General features: G+C 37.0%; 1 protein-coding gene across 3 annotated transcripts; it reads right to left on the reverse strand.

Moving 5' to 3' along the window:
- Positions 1 to 677: 677 nt before the first annotated feature.
- Positions 678 to 22,583, reverse strand: LOC108265628 (interleukin-17 receptor E). 3 transcript variants are annotated; one of them, XM_017468180.3, is made up of 17 exons: positions 22,233 to 22,577; positions 14,156 to 14,171; positions 13,923 to 14,015; positions 13,672 to 13,769; positions 11,173 to 11,262; positions 10,675 to 10,792; positions 9,089 to 9,264; positions 8,869 to 8,937; positions 8,685 to 8,751; positions 8,404 to 8,582; positions 7,377 to 7,424; positions 6,275 to 6,320; positions 5,988 to 6,142; positions 4,795 to 4,863; positions 3,590 to 3,641; positions 3,390 to 3,497; positions 678 to 3,257 (listed from the first exon to the last, which is right to left on the reverse strand). In XM_017468180.3, the coding sequence occupies exons 1-17, from the start codon at positions 22,335 to 22,337 to the stop codon at positions 2,365 to 2,367; spliced, it is 2,382 nt and encodes a 793-aa protein (XP_017323669.1). In that variant the 5' UTR covers positions 22,338 to 22,577; the 3' UTR covers positions 678 to 2,364. The 3 variants fall into 3 exon arrangements, with proteins under 3 accessions (XP_017323669.1, XP_017323668.1, XP_017323670.1); XM_017468179.3 differs by having other exon boundaries at positions 13,672 to 13,772; XM_017468181.3 differs by lacking the exon at positions 3,590 to 3,641 and having other exon boundaries at positions 3,120 to 3,257; positions 3,390 to 3,560; positions 13,672 to 13,772; positions 22,233 to 22,583.
- Between the last annotated feature and the right edge of the window lie 302 nt (positions 22,584 to 22,885).

A 22,885-nucleotide genomic window follows, 5' to 3' on the forward strand; every position in this document is an offset into this window, starting at 1 on the left:
TGAATTATATCAGTCCAAAGGTTTTCATTTAGCTTTCTTAATGTGATTCAGATATTTTCTAATAACGTGTATGAGGCAGGATGTAACATGTTTGCCTTGAACCAAACAACATCAACAAAAATTTATATTACCTAAGTCCAGTGGAATGCGGTTTCTATTTCTATATATACTCCAAATGACAAAACACCTAAAAAAAAAAAATTATTAAAAAAAAGCCAAAAAACTTGCCTAACACTCTTGTTGGTATACAAAAAAAAGAATGTTGTGCATCTTCTATAACAGGGAGTGCAGATTGGTTTTGATAGGACTATGAGCTAAAACTTGATAATACTGATTATATATGTTATTGGGGTTCTAGGAACCTTGTGTAACCCCTACATGTACACACTTGCCGAGATATTCCAACACACTCACATAGTAGCACATGATGCAGTACTCATTATTGACACTATTGTCATAACATAATCTAAAACCATATTGCATGTTCCGAAGGACAATCAACAAGCTTGTTCATAGAACCACAGCCGCATATGTAAAGAAAATGCTATGGTGGGATTTTATATCATTACTCTTTCACAACTATATACTTTAAAGTCAGACTGTACTAAGTGGGTTGAAAAGATGTTCAGTATGACCGTCAGAAATGATCCACGGAAGAAAGTGTTTTCATAAACATGTTCGGCATAAACAGGTTTGGTTTAATAGATTGACATAAAAAAACACTGATATGAAAACATCCAAGATGCACAACAATATGCAAAATGCAAATGGCGTAAACATGATTATATTATTATGTAATAAGTAAACAGATGCCGATGCATAGCCAAACAGGTTCATGGAAAAGAAATAAAATGGATTTCAGTCATAATTACCTAATATTCATTAATATATTATATTAAAAAATATAATCTAAACACATAGCACAGCAGTTAAGCCCTGGTGGCCATGTTCAATGGCTTACTACAGCTTCTTTCTATTTACTAGCACAAAACCCTTCCAGCTGATTTCCCACTGCCAGCAGTTTTTGAGAAGACTCACAAATAATACTATTTAAAAAAATACCAGTGCTCATAAATGAAAATCCACTCATTCTGTATGCATGATAAATCTGTGTAGGTTACACCCAAAAAATTGGTGCTTCAAGTTAGGGATTGTATGCCACTTTCTTTCTTTCTGCCAAGTGAGATCAATCCCGAAGTAGGTGAAAGTCATCCAGAAGACTTCTTGGGGCAGTTGTGGCTCAGGTGGTAGAGCGGGTTGTCCACTAATCGCAGCGTTGGCGGTTTGATCGTCGGCCCACATGCCGAAGCGTCCTTGGGCAAGACACTGAACCCAAAAGTTGCTTCCAATGGTAGGCAGGTGCGTTGCATGGTAGCTCTGCTGCCATTGGTGTGTGTGAATGGGTGAATGAGAAACAGTGCAAAGCGCTTTGTAAAACCATTAAGGTATATAAGCTATATAAGTGCAGACCATTTACTTCTGAGCATGTGGTCAAGTGATACTACCAAGAGCTGAGTTCATCAATTAGATCTGACCTGAAACAAGTATTGTTTGACACATACACAATGTTACAGCACAAGAAAGTATCGCCTATACACAGTCAAACATTTCAGTACAACAGAATTCAATACTTTGCGCTTTTCACAGATTCTACATAATTTTAATGTAATTGGAGAAATGCACGATGATACGGAAGCCCTAACAGGCCATGCATTATAATTTTTTTCTTTCTTGCTTTCTTGTGATCACGAATGAATTTTTCTGTGTACTCGACATAGCAACGTGTTGTTTTCATAGTTCTGGAGGCAGCAAAAGCTTAGAACAATCCCACAGCATCATAGATGAACAAATTTTTTTTACTTTGATCAGGGACTCACTCAAGCTGAAATAGCTCTATGTTTATCAGCGACTGACGACTTCCACAATAGTGTCAGGTTTACAACAAAATAAAGTCCATCTCTACAGCGGCCAATTACTGAATTTATGATGGCGATAGTCAAGACACCAACATGCATGCAACACAGGGCCCATTTACAAGGCATGAGATTTTCTCGTGATGAAATTATGTCATGAGAAAACAACTTTTGGTATGTCGAGATCACGAGAAAATTAAGTCATGATCACGAGAAAACAAGAAAGAAAAAAAAAATAATGCATGGCCTCTTAGGTCTTCTGTATGATGAGGTTGGGTTGGGGTCAGAAAAAAAAACTTGCACCATTTGAGGTATACAGCATTAATGAAAATGAACACTTTGGTAATGGTAAGGAGTTAAGGATGTCAGTCAGCCATTGAAAAACTGATTCATTTGCTTCCACCCCCCGTCCATTTTGTCCACTCAGAATGTGTAGCTTTAAAAGAATAAATTACGCAAGTAGCGCATTTTTCTGTGTGGCCAGTATACATACTACATTTTTTTCCGGCACTGCAGGGTGACGGAGAGTTCCCCTTCTTTTTTTTTTCTTTTTCAACCTTGTCTTTAACGTCTTTTCACTGGGAATTTTACGGGACGGTTTCAGAAGACACGTCCTGTCTGGTTTCGCTGCTGTCTGAGGAAGCCATGCGTTCAGTCTCTGAGCTAGCCTCTGCGACAACCAGAAAGACAGTCCTTTGGAGAAAAGGCGGGGCCAACAGCACCAACTACTCATGTTTTGGACCTTGCTTCTTGGTCCATGTACGTTTACATCCAGTTCGTGTATCAGGTTTGAGAGATCTCTAGGAAGGCAGTATCTCCGAATGCTTCTGAGCTCCTTCGGAATACACCTTGTTCCACTTAAGCCTCGGAAACACACGAGCCCAAATCCTCGACCGTGCCTCTCGCTCTGGAGTCCCGCCCACATGCTTATGAGGCTGGCATTAAACACTGGAGCTGTGATAGAAGACTCGCTCTCTGCCCATCGTTTTCCCTGTTTATCACTCCATTCTTCTAGCAACACTTTGTCCTTCTGTTCCTTGTCCACTTTTCCTCCACCCTCACTCTCTCTCCATTTGAGGAAAGTCTGCTGGGCTTTAGGGCTCCAGGCTATAAGCACCATGCCACCTACACTGTGCACCTGTTGGCACTGGCCGTAGAGCCAGGGGGCAGGGCCTAGTTGGGCCAGAGAGGTCTGAGTGCCACATTGTGCCCACTGAGCCAGGCGCACGTCCATACGCAGCTCCTCCTGCAGGCCGTACGCTAGAGCACACACAGCTGAAACGTGACTCGTGTCATCAGATGAGCAGACGAGCAAAATAGGTTTTCTTTCGGCAGAGCGCCATACTAGCAGACAGAAAGGAAAATAAAATTACAACCCAAAGAAAATCAATTTCTGTTATAATTCATAATAATCTTGCTAGCATTTAACCCTCATGCTCTACTTACTAATCAGAGATCTTTAACTATAACACTGACCTGATGTCTGCCGTTTGATCAAATTGTAGGTGAGGATGCCCACTGTTGTTATAGCAACCAGAAGAGCCAGTGAAGCAGCAACAATAAGACCCCATCTCCTGTGAGTATCTGAGAGAGGGATACAGTGAGCATGTCTCTGAGGGATTTGTGTGTAAGCCAGAAAGCACAGTTCTAAAAAAACAAAAAAACACACCACTTACAATCAGGACATATGATTCTCCTTCCACGGAGAGCTGGCTCAAAACGCCACACCTACAGTGAGAAAGATTCATTCACTAAGACACGCGTTAGCAAAATGAATTTCACTGGTCCAAAACTATGTAAAAGTTCCTAATGTTTATATATTTGAAGGCAAAAAATGTGACAGTGTGTAACATCGCATGGTCAATGAAAACCTATCCGACATGTGCTTCCTAAACTTTTTGGCCACATGACTCTTGAGACTTGAAGAAATGCTTAAATATTTCAGATCTGAATGGTGCAAAAAAACAAAAAAAACAGGCACAAGCAGCAGTTCTGCAGGTAGAAATGCCTTGTTTATGAGAGCGATCAGAGGAGAATGGCCAGACTAGTTTGAGCTGACAGGAAAGCTACGGTAACTCAAACATCCACTCTTTACAAACGTGGAGAGCAGAAAAGCATCTCAAAATACACAACCCAAATGTAGAACCCTGAGGTGGATGGGCTACAACAGCAGAGGACCACATCATGCTCCACTCCTGTCAGACAAGAACAGGACTCTGAGGCTACGGACTTTTTCCCGTTGCCAAACAGTCCAATCTTTATGCTCCCTAGTAAATTGAAGTTGTTTTTTACCGATTATCCTCACTAACTTTCTTGTGGCCACACAGCTGTTTAGTCCCAATCCTGTAAGTTCTCCTCGCATTGTGCGTGTGGAAATGCTCTTACTTTCACTATCAAACATAGCCGAGAGTTCTACTGTTGATTTTTTATGATGTGTCTTCACCAAGCGTTTTAAAGATCTTTGATCACGATCATTCAAGATTTGTTTCCCCGATCACATTTCTTTCTCACAGTTCATCACTCTCCTTCCAGGTTTTACTAATACGTTGGACAGTTCTTAACCCAATTCCAGGGATTTCAGCAATCTCCTTAGTTGTTTTCTTTGCTTGATGCAGGCCAATAATTTGCCCCTTCTGAACCACAGTAACATCTTTTCCACGACCCGGCGATAAGTCTTCCGACATGGTTGTTTAAGAAATGAGAAGCTACACACTGCATCAGTTAGAGTTAAAAGAACTGTTGACAGCTGATACATATTAATCACTGCAATAATGATCCAATCATAGGCCCTAATTAAATATTTGCTTAAATCCAAACAGCAACCTTTATTCTTTGGCCAGGCAGTGTATAAAGAGTTATCTTAAGAAAAACGTAATCTCACCTGCACACACAGTCCTGAGGTGAAAAAGGGAAGAGGTACAGTCAGGACCACGTCTCTGGCACCTTCTTCCTTTAGAACACAGAATAACATTCATATCACCAAAAAGTGATTGTGTATCCTACATATTATTTCTTATTTCAACTCTAAATATTTATTTTATATTCTTCCTGTAGACTGTGCTAAACAATATGATGAACAACAAAATAGGAACAAGTGGACTGCAGTTAAGCCAGTATCTGTACAATGCTATAACCTTTGTTAGTTTAAATAAGGATTGGTTTTAAATAGAGATGCACCGATGTATAAAGGCTATTTTTCACACTATCGGCTATCGGTTGATAATTTAAAAACATCCGATGATCAGGGTCGATTATATCCTGTCAATCAAAAGAGGGCGGGAAAATACATCGATTTCGTGCTGTGTGTAAAGATGATGTCTCTTGTGTGGAATAACGACAAAACTGCAGTCTGTAAGCTCTGTAATCTCCGCACCGCAAAAAATTTACACCGGAAGTGAACAGCAGTGAAACGGGAGTTTTGTCGTCGAGTCAAATTTTTTCCCTGCGTGGCTCGCGCTGAATTATAGCACCAGTACACTGTTGAAAGATTTCAATGAAGATGAGTTGACAAAAAAGGTATATATTGCACAGAAATATATTTGTAGAGTAGTATATGTCATACCCAGTTAATGTTAATATGAGTTAATATCATTAAAAAAAAGTTTATATTAGGCCTATATATTACCAGTTTGATGTTCAGTGATGAAGTAGAAATGCTTTTGTTTGTGGTGAGTGAATGTGAAGCTTAACAGGAGGTTTTTTTTAGAATTCAGTCAATTAATTCTGTTATGAATGAATAACATTCAATAAGTGAAGAAATCTTACTTTAATCTTCAGAATTGAGTTCATGTGTTAATGTTAATTAGAGTTATGTGTTTTCTGTTTATGAGACCAGTTACTGTCAAACAACTTGTTGAAATGGAGAGAATAAAGTTTTCATTTGCATTTCCTTCAGAATTGTAGAATTAATTATTATCAATTTAAAAGAAGGCAAAAAAGGCAGAACTATCGGTATCTGTATCGGCCGATATCACTCTGAATAATTCGTTATCGATATCGGCTGAGAAATTTAGTATCGTTGCGTCTCTAGTTTTAAATGTAAGCAAATAAAAACAGCATGAAACAGTAACTTACCATCTGAATAGTGTGCACGTTTTCTTTCATGACACATTCTCCCCGTTCCTCCACACAGAGCTGGGCAGCAAAGGATGCTGGGATACTGGAAGACAGTTGTACATACAGACACCGAGATCCAGGAACAACTGTAACATCCCATTCGGATAAATCACCTGAAGGAGAGAGAGCAAGAGATACAGAGAGAGAGAAAGAGAGATGTCAAGGAGAATTTATGATTTGTGTAGCTGTATGACAAAACTCTTTTTAAGTAAATTATGCAGGTTAAAAGTGATTCTAGACTTTACCTGAGCTGAAGGGGCAGAAGACCTGATGGCTATCATTCAGAAAAAACTAAAAACAGAAATAAATAATTAAAAAAAACAATCTAAGAAGTGTTCATACACACAGTGTAAATGTATACCAAAAAAAGAAAAACCCCAAAGCGTCACTAAAATGCAGAGGTGGGTATTAATGCGCTACATTTACATAATTACATTTACTTGAGTAATGTTTTGGGGAAAAAAATTTACTTTTAAGAGTAGGTTTAACTGGCCATACTTACACTCTTACTCAAGTTCATTTTTAATCACAGAAATGTACTCTCTCTCTACATTCAGTGGCGTTCCGCCGTTACTGTTAAATATGAATTAATATATGTAGTTTTAATCATTTGTTTATATCACGTATAATGAGGTCACGAGTCTCGCGACACTCTGCAGTGGTCTGAATGCCTCCGCAACAACCGCTCACTTTTTTAGCGGCTCGGTTCTGGAGAGGTTGAAGAAGCGAAGGTGTCGAGGGAGGCAGGACACTTACATACTACCACACACAAACACTCACTCTCTCTACACACACTTCCTCTATTGTTTTGTTCAATAGTCTGTTATTTTCTTCTCTTGTGGTCTTGTTTAAATGCAGATGCTGGCAAGTTTGTGTTGTTAACATATTAAGATACTCAACTGTTGGGAAAATATTTGTCTTTTGGTGTGTGTGTTTGTGTGTGTGTGTGTGTGTGTGAGAGAGAGATTGTGTGTTGAAAATGACAGGTTGTGTTATTGTACCCGTCACAGGACTGGGATATGCTGCTTCATCTTGAACCCAGGTTTTATATATCATATAAACAAAACTTTTAAGGAGAGGTGTGAATTCCAGTTCTCCATGTAGTCGGCGATTCAGGATTTTTCCTTCATTTCAATCAGATCCGAAGTTACTAGTAACTTGTTACTTGAGTAGTCTTCTCATTGGATACTTTATTACTCTTACTCAAGTCATTATTAACATTATTACTTTTACTGTTACTCGAGTCATTCTTTTTATAAATAGTTTTACTTGTACTTGAGTAAAAACGTGGCTACTCTAACCACCTCTGGCAGAATGACAGACTGTCAACACTGCAACACTTCTTACCTTCAAACACATGTGGGCATGCTTGTCTACATCAGACACACTGTATTTCTAGAAAAGAAAAAGAAAAAATCATGATGCGAAACAATTATTAATACAGATATGATGTAGTGTGTTTAATTTTGCTTTTATTAAAAAGTAAAAATATGACATTTACTGTATGTAACTGGTTTCAACATGTTTTCAACATATACAAGTTTTTATTGTATTACCGAGGATGGAATAAAACACTATTATAGCCACGCTGTAATAGGAAATTAATCCATGACAGGGTCGTGTGATGCCATTATTACCTTAACTTGATTCTTTTTCTATAACAGCACATGTTTGATTCCTCTTATACCACAGCGGTTTGCTAATGATTACAATTTTCAATTTATTTCAACGTAACTGTCATGATTTTTAACCGTTTATGCTTACATTTAATGTTGTGGAACGCCATCAAGGTTAGTTCCTGTTATCACTTACATTACAACAGCTATAAACAGTCATTCCCTTACCATATCTCTGGAGACTCCTTCAGTAAACATTAAATAAACATCTTCTTACAGAAAGCTTTACCATAACAATAATCATACGGGTTTTTAAAAAAATAAATAACACAACTGCTTATTATTATTAGCTTTACATTATGTGGAGTGCCTGCTATACAATTCCCTGTGAATAAACCGTTACTATATAACTTATATGTTAGTTATATAGTAGTATAGTAAATATAGTAACTATAGTACTTAAAAGTGCTATATAAATGTAAGGAATTATTATTATTATTATTATTAAATATTAGAATGAGCGAATTACTATAAACCTGTGGTTTATGTTATTATCAGAGCCTTGGTTGAGAAAATCGAGATCATCTGATCAATCAGCTCTGAGAATTCAACGCTGCTGTGGTATTTAAAAAAACATTCAAAAATCCACATAAAAACAACTCCAAAAACAGGAAAAATTCCTTTTGGGAAAAAGAATTTGGGGAAAAATAAAACTCTACACACCCTACGTTAATGCAATGCATGTTCTGAGCACTCACCAGGTCTGTCATGTGCAGGGTGGAGTTTTGCACAGGAATACACTGTGAGTGGTTTCTGGTATGTTGCCAGCAGAGAGAGACGGCAGGTTTGAACTGGGCTAAGGGGCAAAGATGCTTCCATTTGAGAATTGAGCTACCAAAGAGCCGCAGTGAGCTGCTGGATAACACTTCTCCACCTCCTGTAGTAATAACATAAAAGTGAGCTCAAATTATACAACATAAAATGTACCACAGCAATAATATAAACACTATATGATCTTGAGAAGACCAGTTCCACTTACCTGGCAGTATTTGGTCTTTTAGTGGACAGGTGGTGTGTCTTTTGGCATCAACTACAGTGTAATACACCTTTGAAAAATAAATATTTTGGATGGTTGGTTAAGAGGTTATGCCTAGATTAGAACAGTTAGGCAGCTGTACTAAAATTACATAGAAGCTTTGTGTTTTTGTAAGTCAATACCTTACCTGCACGCATAGACAGGGCACCAAATAAGGAAAGTTTAAAGTGACCATGTGATTAAGATCAGTATCAATCTGAAACAGAAAATCTCCACTGTAATCTTTTTTTAGCCAAAAAAAAAAAAGAGCTGTTTCATATGTTCAGAGAATTTGGTATAAATAACACATTGCAACAGGTGTGCCAACTATTTTCTTATTTAAAGATTTTAGAACCAAGCACACTCACCTCATGGGATATGATTCCATTACACACTGCATGGTTTTCGTAACATAACCTCACGTTCACTTTTTGGCCCATCTCCATGCCAACAATAAACCGTTTAGCAAAGATATCCAGTGTTACATTATACACAGGCAATAGGTCTCCTGGTGCCATGAAACTGGAAGCAACTTGAAGTTGATCTAAGGCACAAAGAGGAAAGATGACAAAAGAGAGTCAAAGTGAATGAGTCTTCAATATGAACAACAGTATACAGTACCCTGCAAAACTATTGGAACTGCAAGCACAATTATTATTTTTTGCTGTAGACTTTGTAGAGTTTGAGATAAAAAGTTTTTAGAATTTCAGGTTTTATTTCCTGGTATTTATATGTAGATGTGTTAAAATACATAGAACATTTTGTATCAGACCACCCAATTTGTAGGCGAGCACAAATATTGGAACATGTGACTGATAGGTGTTTCTTGTTACCCAGGTGTGTCCTGTTAGATTGATTGTTCTGTGCATCTACTCTTGGTGTTAGCCTTCAGTTTCACCTGTGAATGCTACATTTTTTGTTAAAAAGGATAAGCCAACATGAAGTCAAGAGTGCTGTCTATGGGAGAAAAGCAAGCCATTTTGAAACTGAGAAAAAAAATCCACTGTTCGAAGAAGACTTTGAAAGCAGAAATATAGAGGCCATACCACAACATGTAAACCACTCATCAGCAGTAAGAATCAAAAAGCCAGATTGGATTGGAGATGTGGAACCAAGATTAACCTCTACCAAAGTGATGGAAAGGCCAAAGTGTGGAGTAAGAAAGGATCTGCTCATGATCCAAAACATACAAGCTCAGCTGTGAAATATGGTGGAGGTATTGTCATGGCTTGGGCTTGCATGTCTGCTTCAATTCAGAAGTTTACAGGTGCATTTTGCCTGACAATTTACAGAGAAATGCATCCAAATGAATCAGGAGGACTTTAATCACACAGCAAGGCAGTGACCCAAAACACACTGCCAACTCAACAAAGGACTTTATCCCGGGGAAAGTGGAACGTTTTAGACTGGCCAAGTCAATCACCAGACCTTAAACCAATTGAGCAGGCATTTCACCTCCTGACGAGGAGACAAGGGAGAAACCTCCAAAACAAACAACAACTGAAAGCGGCTTTGGTAAAAGTCTGGACAAGCAACACAAAAGAAGAAACCAACAGTTTAGAGTCCCAGGCTTGATGCAGTTACTGCAAGCAAGGGATATGCAACCTAATAATAAGTGTTATTTACTTTAATTTACTTCAAGATTTATCTGTACCTATACTTTTGCTAACCTAAAAATTGGGTGGTCTGATACAAAAGGTTCTATGTTTTATATTGTTTAACACATCTCGATTGAAACACCAGGAAACAAAAGCTGAATCCTAACCTCTAATCTCATATCAATCTTTTGATTTCAATACCCAAATGTCTTTGGTGTATAGCACAAACAAATGAATTGGACTCGCTGTTCCAGTAGTTTCAGAACGAACTGTACTTTTTTGCATTATTATGTACAGTAGTACAGTACGTATAATTGTAGAGAGAGAGAGAAGAGAGGGGGGAAGAGATGAGCTACCTTCTGGAGGGCGCTTTACAGTGTATGAGTCGGTAATGAGTGTTCGGTTGAAGTCATACACAGTAACACGGACTGTATTTCCCAACTGGGCCATAAAACAGTTACACTGCAACTGCCACTAGAGGGCGAGAGAGTATCACAATGAACACGAGTCAACTCGTAATAATAATTGTCAATACATGAGAAGAAAATATTTTATTAATCCTCACAGATTACACTACCAAACATTACAGTATGGTGGATTTTGTGTAGGACAGCATTTGCATATTTTTGTGGCTCTGGGCATGTTTCTGTGAATAAATCCATTATTATAAATGTATAATCATTTCATTTAATTCAAATGCTATTGCAAAATTATTATTTAATATGGGAATTCCAACAGGGCTAATGTGAATAAAACTGTGTACTGTATTTGCAAATAGATGCCCACACAGGCGATTCAAATTGTCTCAAATGTCACCCTGAGAATAAGAAAATGTTTTAGCAATGTAATCGTACCACATGTTCTCTTTGGACATCCAGATTATTGATGGAAGAGCGAATTCTCATTTTAACTTTCCTACTATGGTCATCATACAACTGTTTCCACTACAGCAAGAAACAAAAAAGACAGCACATGATTATTAGTTATATATAAAACAACACAACAACAAAAAAATCACCTTAAAAAATTCAGAATTCATTTCATTGAATTGTATTACTACATTTAAGATAACTGTGACTCGTACTGGCCAGATGAATTTCTACAGTAATTACAGTCTATAATTACTTAAGTATGGAATAAGACATGATGGGGGCATGCTGTTATAGGAAAGTTATCAATGGTTTGCAAGAAAAACTCCTCTTTTGTTTTATTCATTTATTTTACAAATTAATATTAGATATATCAAAAAATTTAAATCTTCCCTGGGATACTCATTTAAATTTGCAGAGTAAGAATTTCACTGTACTGTGTAACAAACTGTTCCCTGTGCATATGACAATAAACTCTTGAATCCTGAATCTAAAACAAGCCACATTTAAATGAAGACTGTACATGTTTTAATCTAAACATTTTAATATTTTAATCTATTTCTGCACTAAGTGTAGGAATTCAGCAATAGTACCAGACTAATGTCCACATTTGTTCTCGGCAACCGGTGTTGTCTCAAATTGCATACATTTGTATTATTCTAGACATTTTTGAGTATTAACACTAACCAGTTTTACTGTTACAGTAAGTGTTTGACTTTTTAAAAACCTCTCATGTAGCTACCAAACCTACTGAAAGGTCTATCTTGCGTAAGACTTTTCTAGATTAGTAAATACTTATATGGAATACCAATGGAAGGTTTTAAAGAGAAACAAAGCTAGTCAGTGTATTTCACATTACTATGCGTGACATCACAAGTTCAACTTGAAAACCTTTTGAACAGGGCGGGTTCTTCTGTTTTTGTGTAAATAGTTTTAAATCTTCAAACGAAATACAACATAAAACAAAGGCGACCTGAGTAAACACATAATACAGTTTTTATTAAAAAAGTTTTTTTTATTGAAGCAAATGAAGTTATCCAACACCTATCACCAATGTGAAAAACTAACTGCCTCCTTAAACTCAAAATCTGTTTGTGCCACCTTTAGCCGAAATAACTGCAACCAAACGCTTCCGATAACTGGAAATCAGTCTTTCACTTATTCTAGGACTAGGACTTACTGCTATGTTTGGGATCATTGTCTTGTTGCATAATCCAGTTGCGCTTGAGTTTCAACTTACAGACTGAAGACCGGACATTCTCCTTGGGATTTTCTGGTAGAGAGCAGAATTCAAGTTTCCCTCAATTATTGCAACTTGCCCAGGCCCCGAAGCAGCTAATCACACCACACACCCCACACCATCACACTTCCACCACCATGCTTGACTGTAGGTATGATGTTCTTTTTGTGGAATTCTGTTTGGTTTATGCCAGATGTAAAGGGGGCCCCTGTGTTCCAAACAGTTTGAGGATCATCAAGGTGTGTTTTGGCAAAATTCAGACAAGCCTTAATGTTCTCTGGGTCAGCAGTGGTTTTCACCTCGCCACTCTTCCATGGATGCCATTTTTGCCCAGTGTCTTTCTGATAGCGGAGTCACGAACAGTGACCTTTGATGTTGTCCTTGGCTTTTTTATGACTTCTTGGATGAGTAGTTGCTGTGCTCTTTTAGGAATTTTGGAAGGTCAGCCACTTCTGGGAAGGTTCACTACTGTGCCGAGTTTTTTCCATTAGGAGATAATTGCCCTCACTGTGGTTCTTTGGCGTCCCAAATCCTTTGAAATAGCTTTATAACCCTTCCCAGACTGATATATTTCAATCACATTCTTCTTCATAATTTCTGGAATTTCTTTCAACTTAGTTGCTTAGTTGCATGATGTGTTACTGGGTAAGACCTTTTAACCAACTTCATGCTGTAGAAAAAGTTCTATTTGAGTGTTGAGGCTTGGTTGCGTCTAGTCCAGCTGAACCCCATTATGAATGTAGTTTGGGGCAAATAAAATTTCACACGGGCCCAGTTGGTACTGGATAACTTTTTTGCTTCAGCAAATGACATTATCATTTGAAAACTGTATTTTGTGTTTACTCAGGTTGCCTTTGTTTTATCTTAGATTTTGTTTTAATTTTTGAAACAATTTAGTATGAGCTATACACAAAAACAAAAGAAATCAAATCAAATACTTTTTCACAGCACTGTAGTTAATGTCATATTTAATTCTCCTGATGTTTATAAGATACAATGGGCTGTATCACACTATCCCTGCATGGATTACTTTCCTATAACTGCACTATAATTTCCTATCGACTGGAAAGTGACTGCAAAGAAATTGTTTATGGTTTTTACTCAGTTATAATACACATACATATGTTACTAGCACAATAAAATGTTCAAATATTAGTTTTAAAGGTTTATAAATGAAAACTCTAAGGGGTCTGACTGATTAATCAATACATCAATCGTTCCATGAAGTCATGCTAAAGACTTACCCAAATAGTGCCGTTGCCATGATGACCTCTCTGGATCACAAGAGTGCTTAAATTTCTAATAGCTAATTCAGTGAACTCGAACCGTAGGGTTACATTGGCTGCTGTAAAGAAAAAGTTGACAGACAGATAAAAAGAGAAGCATGAGCAGATGAAGTATTGCCTGTGATACAAGCACAATCAGCCTTATTGTCATTGTTATCAGGTATGTTTTTCCACATGTAAATTCATGCTCTTTTATTGCATTTACTTACACAGGGGCTTTAAGCGCAGACGCAGACGCACACACGCAGAACCGTGGACCCAAAAAGCTGACAGGTTTATCCACGGCAAGCTCTGCTTCTTGTCTATGAAAACATTCAAAAGCATGCAAAAAATGTGCAAAGAAATATACTGTATTTTCCTTAATTCTTTCAAAAGCTAAAATGGATTGATGTGCATAAATAGATGCTGTTTAAACATAACCATTCAACATGGCAATACTTACCAACATTGGACCATTTCTAAAGAGGGAGAGAGGAGACAAAAGAAAAATGAACGTGAGAAAAAGTAACACATGAATAATCTCTGAAGTTTGAAATGATTTGTTTTCATTTTAATTTCATTCCATTCCATCACAATCCATTAATGATATTGACCTTTTGTTAAATATTTAATGTAAACATGGAGTTCTACTCATATACCTTTCCATGTATACATGTGTTTCTGTTCAATCATTTGTGATGAGTCCCCCTTCTCAGTGTTTCCTGGCAGTACAAGCACTGATTTCCTGTCATGTGCTTTTGTTTGTTTTGCCATGTGCCTTTTCTTGCATCCCAATTCACCTACTATCCGTCCTAAATAGTATCTGAGAATAGAATAAGTGTGTCCCAAATCGTAGTATGTTGCAATGAGTATCCTAGAGGAACCAGGATGGTCTACTATCTCTGGTAGATTTTCGAAGTTTGGACATTATTTCAGACAATATTGCCCACAATTCCTTGCGCGAGGGAGGAGTTTTCAAACCCTCCAGGATTTTGCGATCGCAGAAATGGCAAACTCTGCAATATTCTGAAAGCTTGGAATTTAAAAAAGTACCGCATATGCTCCGCAGATTTGGGCCAAGACGTGTCATGTGACGTCATCACAATGCGCATTCAGTCAAAGCCTGCTTCGATTCACATGCGTCGACCATGATACAGCTAAAAGGACTCATTTACCAACAAACATCACTGTGAAAGACCGTGCAAAACAATTTTGTGCAATTGCAATTTCGCCAATTCATGTAGTCCTTTGCAGGAACGTTGCATCGCAAATTTTGAAAAAAGCCGCAGCAAAATCAAGCATTTTTGGCCACAACAATCACAAAAAAAAAAAAACTCAGCGAAAACCTGTACAGACTGAGTTTTGTGACAGTTTGCTTCGCTGAATTCAAGGATATATTTGAGTGAGGTATAAATGAAATGTGGAAAATGAAGGGAACGGTAAATTAAATTATATATTATAATAAATTATATAAGGAATAATGAATGAGGAAAAGCTGAAATGCTACGAGGAGTGTGTTTAAGGCGACAGTGTTCTCTTTCATTACATGACGTATTAGTATGTCCCAGTACTTGCATACTCTTTTGGTACACACTCAAAACTTTTTCTTCACAAAAAGAGTACATACTTTTAGTGCATAGTAAAATTAGGAGAATTGTTACACAGCATTTATTTTGGTTTTAGACCGGTCTCTGTCTTGTCCTATCATTGCTGTTGGCTGGCTGCCCTATTGTGTTCATCTGTTCTGTGTTAAGTCCTTGAGTAGTTGTTCTATTTACTGTATAACCTGTTGTGACTTAGTATAACTGCACAATCTTGCTGGGTGTATTTCAGAGCGTTTATTATGTCCATGTTGTATGTTTATCGACTCATGTCTGTATTATCATTACCAATCATGGATTTTCCTCATTTGATGTTGCCTACCATGTGTGCTGACCTTCGCTATGAATACTGACTATGATGCTCAAATAAAGCCCACAATGAGTATACACAATTGTGTCCTGCCTCATTTGCCAGCATGTTATATCATTAATGTAAATGATTTGTTTTTACTTTTCATGGCTTGCCATAACAGTAATCCCCCCATATTAGAGATGTCATGGTACTGCTTTTTATATACTGATTTTTTTATATAATGATACCGATACTGAAACCTTGAGTAGTTGCTGATAATGTTTTTTTTTTTTAACTACTATGTTAAAAAGTGGGATTTACTCAAAATGACCAGCTAAAATTACCTTAACCAAACTGCTCAAACACTCTTTTACCATACAGAAACAAATGCATTATCTAGCTATCAACATGTCTTACACAAAAATGCTGCTATGGTAACTTAGGTTGCCTTGTTATTACTCATGCCATCTTGTGTTACATCGCACTACAAGCAATTCTGTGTTATTTCAGGCTAGATGTGTTTCAAAGTTGGCACTGGTTCATTAATTTGATATCAGATTTCTTGTTGATAGTGGCCTGATACTGATACTGGATATCAGCTCAGTGCCAGCTATAGTTCATTTGATTATGTGGTCTACGTTACAACATATTTATGGCTATCAAATTACAGACCACATGTTGTTCTTTATACACCATAAAGTCACATTATTAATGACAGCACTCTTATAATAAAGTGAAAAAGTAAAAATGCTTTAAGACACAGTGAAAAAAAATAAATGTAAAAATCAAAATTCACATTTACAAACGTGGTACAAACAATGGTACAAATGGTGGATGTCACGATTTCCACGATTTCCGTGCCCGAGCCAGATGCGCCAGCGCTTAGCAAACGCACGCTTTCCGGTCTTCAATGACAGTGACTTTGTTTACATTAACTTGCCTTACAGATTGGATTTGTTTGCTGGACTTTATTAAAATATATTGCTTAAACTGCATTTGTAACCATCTCCTCCTCTCCGTTGTGACAGATCTTGACACCCCTACACTCTAAGCTTATCATTCAGTTATTCATCTTAAAACATATTGTCTAGTAACTACAACTAATTATTCAGTCACTACAAAAAATTCAGGATGTAGATATGAGCATAAGAAAATACAAGTCTGTACTTACCCAGGGGTCCTTGAAGTATGAAGGGTTAAACAGGTGCTAATAGGTCTCAGCTCACTATTTAGCTAGCTGTAATATACTGTAGCAAGCTGTTTATAAACAGGAGCTCTAGGTAATTGTACTAATCTTAGTCACTTGACATTACTGAAGGACATCAATTCGGATGACTTTTTTCCTTTTTTTTTTTTATTAGTAGTGTAGAACGTCATGGTTTGTAATTACTATGCACTAACATTTACGGTGGCAAACAATATTCCATGAACTAGGCAGTAAAGCAGATGGCTTCAATCATAATGTGGATTTAAGCATTGTTCAATATCCTGTCAGAAACCTTATCAGGCTGATCAGGAAGCCAGTTGACATTGAGATATTGTGTGCACTAGAGAAAGTAAGTTAAAAAAAAACACCTTGACTCCAAGGTTGGTTGTAAAAATAAAGAACATTTGAAATGGCCTCCTACTACCATATGTGTTACATAATTATTTGATGCTTCCAGTAAGCTTACTACGTACTTTGAGTCGGAAATAATGAGAATTAAACAGGATCAGTCTAATCAGGTAATAAAATGTGCTCATTAGCAAGTTTGTATACCACCAACAAAAGAGTTATCCGTGGCCAGGAGCCAAGTGAGCAAAGCTGACCATCCTCTCTGCATGGGAGGTATGGCATATCAATCACAGCAACACTAGCCGTAAGTTGGTAACTGTGAGTTCAATGTCTGCGGAATAGGGCAAAAGATGAGGGCAAAGGGGAAAAGATGCGGTTGGCTGGGTTCATATGTCTTAGAGGAAACACATGGTAGCTGGTGTATGTGTTAGGGGAGGTTGGTAGGTGGTGTGTGATAGGGGAGGGTTATCTATTGGATGGGAATTGGATGGGAAGTGGTCATTATAAAAAACATAGTCATGTAAGTTGGTTTTAAGACACAAGACCCTATTATCATGACTTTGGCTCAAGAGAAAAAAATAAGCCATAGAATTGTACAAGAAAGTAACATATAATCTCAGAATATCAGAACAACTTGGTTCAACTATATTTAATACTGTGGTGTTATATAGTATGTCCCTGCTATTTCTATAATGATTATAGCAAGTTGTAATGTGGTGAAGAGCTGTGAAACTGTAAAAAGTGATGGGATTTAAATATAAACACATGAGGTGTGTTGCTGCGATATCTAAACAACTTCCTCTCATTGCTTATAAAAATGCGAGTGTATGCAGTGCAGCACAGTGAAATTTTTCACAATGACATACAATTAGATTTCGCATAGATAATTTAGTGGTAGAAACTACAACCAGGTTAACCAAATGTGTTTCCTATCTTCTGTCTCATGTATAGAGTTTATGATGATATTTTAGCAGCAGAGTCACAAACACAGAGACTTTGTCGTTTGAAACGCAACAGTCTATATCCACAATTATCAACCTATTAATACAGACTATTATATTATATATATATAACTATTAATGAAAGTCCAACACTTGCGTTTCACTTTTGTTTCAGCCCAGTGTGTCTTGAATTTCGGTTTCAGCCAATTTTCGGTTTCAGCCAAGATTTTTTTTATTTTATTTTGGTGAATCACATATTTTCTAACGCGCATCATGTGCTATTCTTTATAGGTTGTCTATAGCAAATGGCTGATGTATTACAACATAATTTTTCACAGTCACAGTCTCAGTGTTTAAGTCTAGGCTTAAAACGTATTTGTTTACTCAAGCCTACCCTGACTAGACTTTCTATTATACTAATTCCCAGTCCTAATAATCTTTTCTCTCTCTCTCTCCTTCTGCCGAGCCACACATGATTTTATGGAGATACTAGAGATCCAGATCCTTTCTGCCTCTGGATGGAGCTCAAATCTTCTCCAATTCCAGACTGCTGGGACTACGGCTGCTCTTAACGCCATACAGACTTCATATAAGTCAATAATGAACTTTTTCACATTATCTGTTGTTACCCTTCTGAGTCGGGTTCCTCTCAAGGTTTCTTCCTCTTAAAACATCTTAGGGAGTTTTTCCTTGCCACCGTCGCCACTCAGTGGCTTGCTCAGTTGGGATAAATTCGCACCTTTAATATCTGTATACCATGTTGATATTTCTGTAAAGCTGCTTTGAGACAATGTCTATTGTAAAAAGCGCTATACAAATAAAATTGAATTGAATTAATTTTTGCCTGGTCATCCAATAATTATATAGACTCTTTTATTCATATTTATTTGACTTATTACTGTTAATTCCCTTATTAATTTTACTTTAGTTATTTAAATGTATTGCACTTTTTCATATTCATTTTAGGCTTTTTTTTCTTTTTTACTTATCCTCACAAACTGTGCGTTTTTGTTTGTTTTTTTTAAATAATAGTTGGCCGATGAATTGCATTTACACTATTACACAATCAGCCACGAATTAATGTTGCTTAAAAGAAGCTTTCTTTAGTTTTGCAGAGGTGCTACAAGCATAATGTAGATAACGAGTAATGGGAGTCAGTCTCGCTCGAAATCAACCAGTAATTTATGGATGAATCAACAGTATGACCTCCTATCTTTCCAGTAAAACACTGCCTTCAAACAAAAGGGCCTATAGTGCTGAATGACACCAAATTACAAAGCAATTCTGGTAATCCAAGATGTCTACATCTGTAATATTATAGCATTTAGCTACAGAGTGAACATTGTTCATGTATATAGATTACAATAAGTCATACAGTGACCTGAAGCAGGTCATTCTGTGTGAAAGGGATGGACCGGTCCTACTTTTCAACATCACAACTTTAATTATGGGTCAATATCTGATACTGATTCAAATAGTGGTCCTAGTAACCGAGTATGCAAGCAAAAAAGAGAAACAAAGTTTAAAAAAAAAAAATTCTGAATGAAATCGCACCTCTGTACAAATTTGTTTGGAACTAACGTCCTTGAACTTTAAAGTAGTTTTAGTGTTCCGACTTTCACATTTTAAAATTCATGCTTATATATAACATCTGAATTCAAATAGATTTCTTCAGTGTTCACAAATTCAGATTCCATCATTCACTTTGCATGTATTCAAAAAGCTGTATTCGGGACTCATTCCAGTGCTCAGATTCAACCAGTCAAATTCAACTAGCAAAATTTACTTTGTAAAAATACAAGTTAAGAAACAGCCATGCGATTAAAACATTTAAATACAGATGTGTGATTTTTGAAGTAATATATTTCAATGCTGTGAATTGAATTGTGTTTAAAATTTCATTATTAAGAATTGAATGGCTTTTCAACTCTAATCTTTAAGTCCTTGTTTTTTGCTTCCATATCCCCAAGCTGCCTCTCAGCAAGCTCCTGTTACAAAGTAATGCAAAACATGATTGATGAAATGGTGGCATGCTTTATGACATGTTGCTTTCTGTTCAGATTCATAATCTGGGTTGTCTCAGTCAGCATGTTCCCTGCATAAAATGTGTCAGTGGTTCAGATTGGAAAATTGGTTAGAATGGTTAGAAATGTAAGGAACGGGCTACAGCATACACCTGATTGAGATACAGTCCCCTCTGACAGTACTGGAACAGCAAGGCAAATTCCTTTGTGTTTGAGATCAAAAGATTAATATGAGACGAGAGATCAGATTACATCTGTAATTTCATGATATTTATATCTAGATGAGTTAAAAACATGGCAAAAACATGGCATTTTTTGAATGATCCCACCCACTGTTCAAGCTATCAAAAATATTGGAACAAGTGACTGACAGGTGTTTCTTGTTACCAGGTATGCTCTGTTAAATTTTTTTTTTAACCTATAAATAGCTCGAATGTCTACTCTTGGTTTGAGTTTCACCTGTGAATGCTGCATTTTTTGTTAAAAAGGATAAACCAACATGAAGACCAGAAAGCTGTCTATGGGAGAAAAGCAAGCCATTTTGAAGCTGAGAAAAGAGGGACAATCAAACAGAGGCATTGCACAAACATTGGGCATAACCAATACAAAAATTTGAAATGTCCTGAAAAAGATAGAAACCTCTGGTGTAGTAACAACCAGACATGGAACAATTCGGCCAAGGAAACCAACAGAATTTAACATGACAGACATGACAGAACCGTTTTGAGAGGTGTTAAGAAAAACCCCAAAACAACATTCAGTTCCAAAACAATCTCCACAGGGCACGTATCACGGTCCACCATTCGAAGAAGACTTCGAGAGCAGAAATATAGACGCCGTACCACAAGATGTAAACCACTCACCCACTAACTGGGAGGAACTTCATTAAGCAGCAAGACAATGACCCCAAACACACTGACATCTCAACAAAGGACTACATCAGGGGTAAAAAAAAATTGGCAGGTTTTAGATTGACCAAGTTGATCACCAAACCTTAATTGAGCATGCATTTCACCTCCTGAACAGGAGACTGAAGGGAGTCCCCCCCCCACCCCTTCCCATCACAAAAGATGAACACAACAGTTTGGTGATGTTAGTGAGTCACCGGCTTGACTCAGTTATCACAAGCAAGGGACGTGCAACCAAATATCACGTTTTACTTTCATTTACTTTTCATAGTATTTATTTATTTATCTGTTCCAGTACTGTGTTTTGGATCACTTCTAGATGTGAATATCGGGAAATGAAAGCTGAAATTTTGATCTGTCGTCTCGTATTCGACTCATGATATCAAACCTGTCTTCAGTGTATAGCAATCAGTCATTTAAAATGAACACGCATGGCAATAATGCTCTGCATCTGGTATAAGCTGGGTTTTTACCAATTAACAGAAAATAGCACAACAATAGTAAACTCTCCGCTTCCTCTGCCTGACTCATTGTCAGTCATAACATGTAATCAGACTGAGAGTAACAGGGGAGGGGGAATTTGAAAACGGTCTAAAACTCCTTCAGTATTTTCCACTCCATCACTAACTTTTCTCACTCCTCGCTTAAACACAGTAGCTACGCTTTACTGATTTCCTTTGACTTTACTATACTAATGATATATAAACTGTTAGAATATAATAAATTGTTAGAATCTTATAGTGCTTTCTGAATGACTGTATCTTGTATATAGTCCTTAAGTTTGCTGTATTGATTTAAGTCGGTTTTTAAGCCCAGTAGTTAAATGTTGTCTTCATTGTTAGATGATGATGAGACTCAGTCAGTGTTTAAACACCTAAGATTTTAGAATCTTCATGTCAAAAGCACACACATTTCACTTATCACATGATTTCACTTGTGATGAAGTGAGTAATATGTGATTACACGTGATTTATGTATTTTCACTTACTGGCTTATTTTTTTGTGAGTACACATGATTTGTTGATTCTCGTGCATTTTTGATTACAACTCGGATTACAACAATTTATTCACATACTACTCACGTGGGATTACGCGAGGGTGATTTACCAAATATTGTTATTAATACTTAACTACTTTACATATATATATATATATATATATATATATATATATATATATATATATATATATATATATATATATTATTCCAAATTCCTACCTCTCTGACCACGAGAACATTTTCTCGGTGGCTCTCGAGCGCGGACACGAGAAGGAACAAGTGGAGCGCGACGACTGCAAACGCCAACACGCCTCGTCCGCGCATTGGACCTGTTTCCGGTGTTTCCACGACGTGTTGCCCAAAATCACATGTTGTTTAGGGAATCTCAGGAGCGTTAAGACGGGACAGCTTGCCGTCAAAGTCAAAGTGGAACAAAGTCAAAGAGCCGGTCGTACAGTCGACGTCCTTCATATCGCTCTGCTAAATCTACTGTAAACCTGAAGATGCGGATAGAGGAGGTTTAAAGCGTGTTGAAGCGAAGCCCCGCCCACGCAATTCCCAACACCACCAATGAGACGCGTGGAAAAAAAAAAAAAAAAAAAAAGCATGTTAGTGTAATAAAATACATGAAACTATAACATAAATGTAGCATCGTGCAAGTACAACAAAACTGAAACAGTTATTTTCAGCATTTGTATTCCGGCCTGGTAAATGAAAGTTATATGTTAATAAGAAATTAGAAATTAGAATCATCTGCTAAGAGAAATTAGTCAAAGAAATGTCAAGAAATAGGTTTGATAACCATATATTTGGTTTGTGGTAACCTTATAACAGGAAATATTAAATGCATTTGACTATAAGATATTTTCACT

Source organism: Ictalurus punctatus, chromosome 5 (assembly GCF_001660625.3).
Source record: "Ictalurus punctatus breed USDA103 chromosome 5, Coco_2.0, whole genome shotgun sequence".
Taxonomy (NCBI): Eukaryota; Metazoa; Chordata; class Actinopteri; order Siluriformes; family Ictaluridae; genus Ictalurus; species Ictalurus punctatus.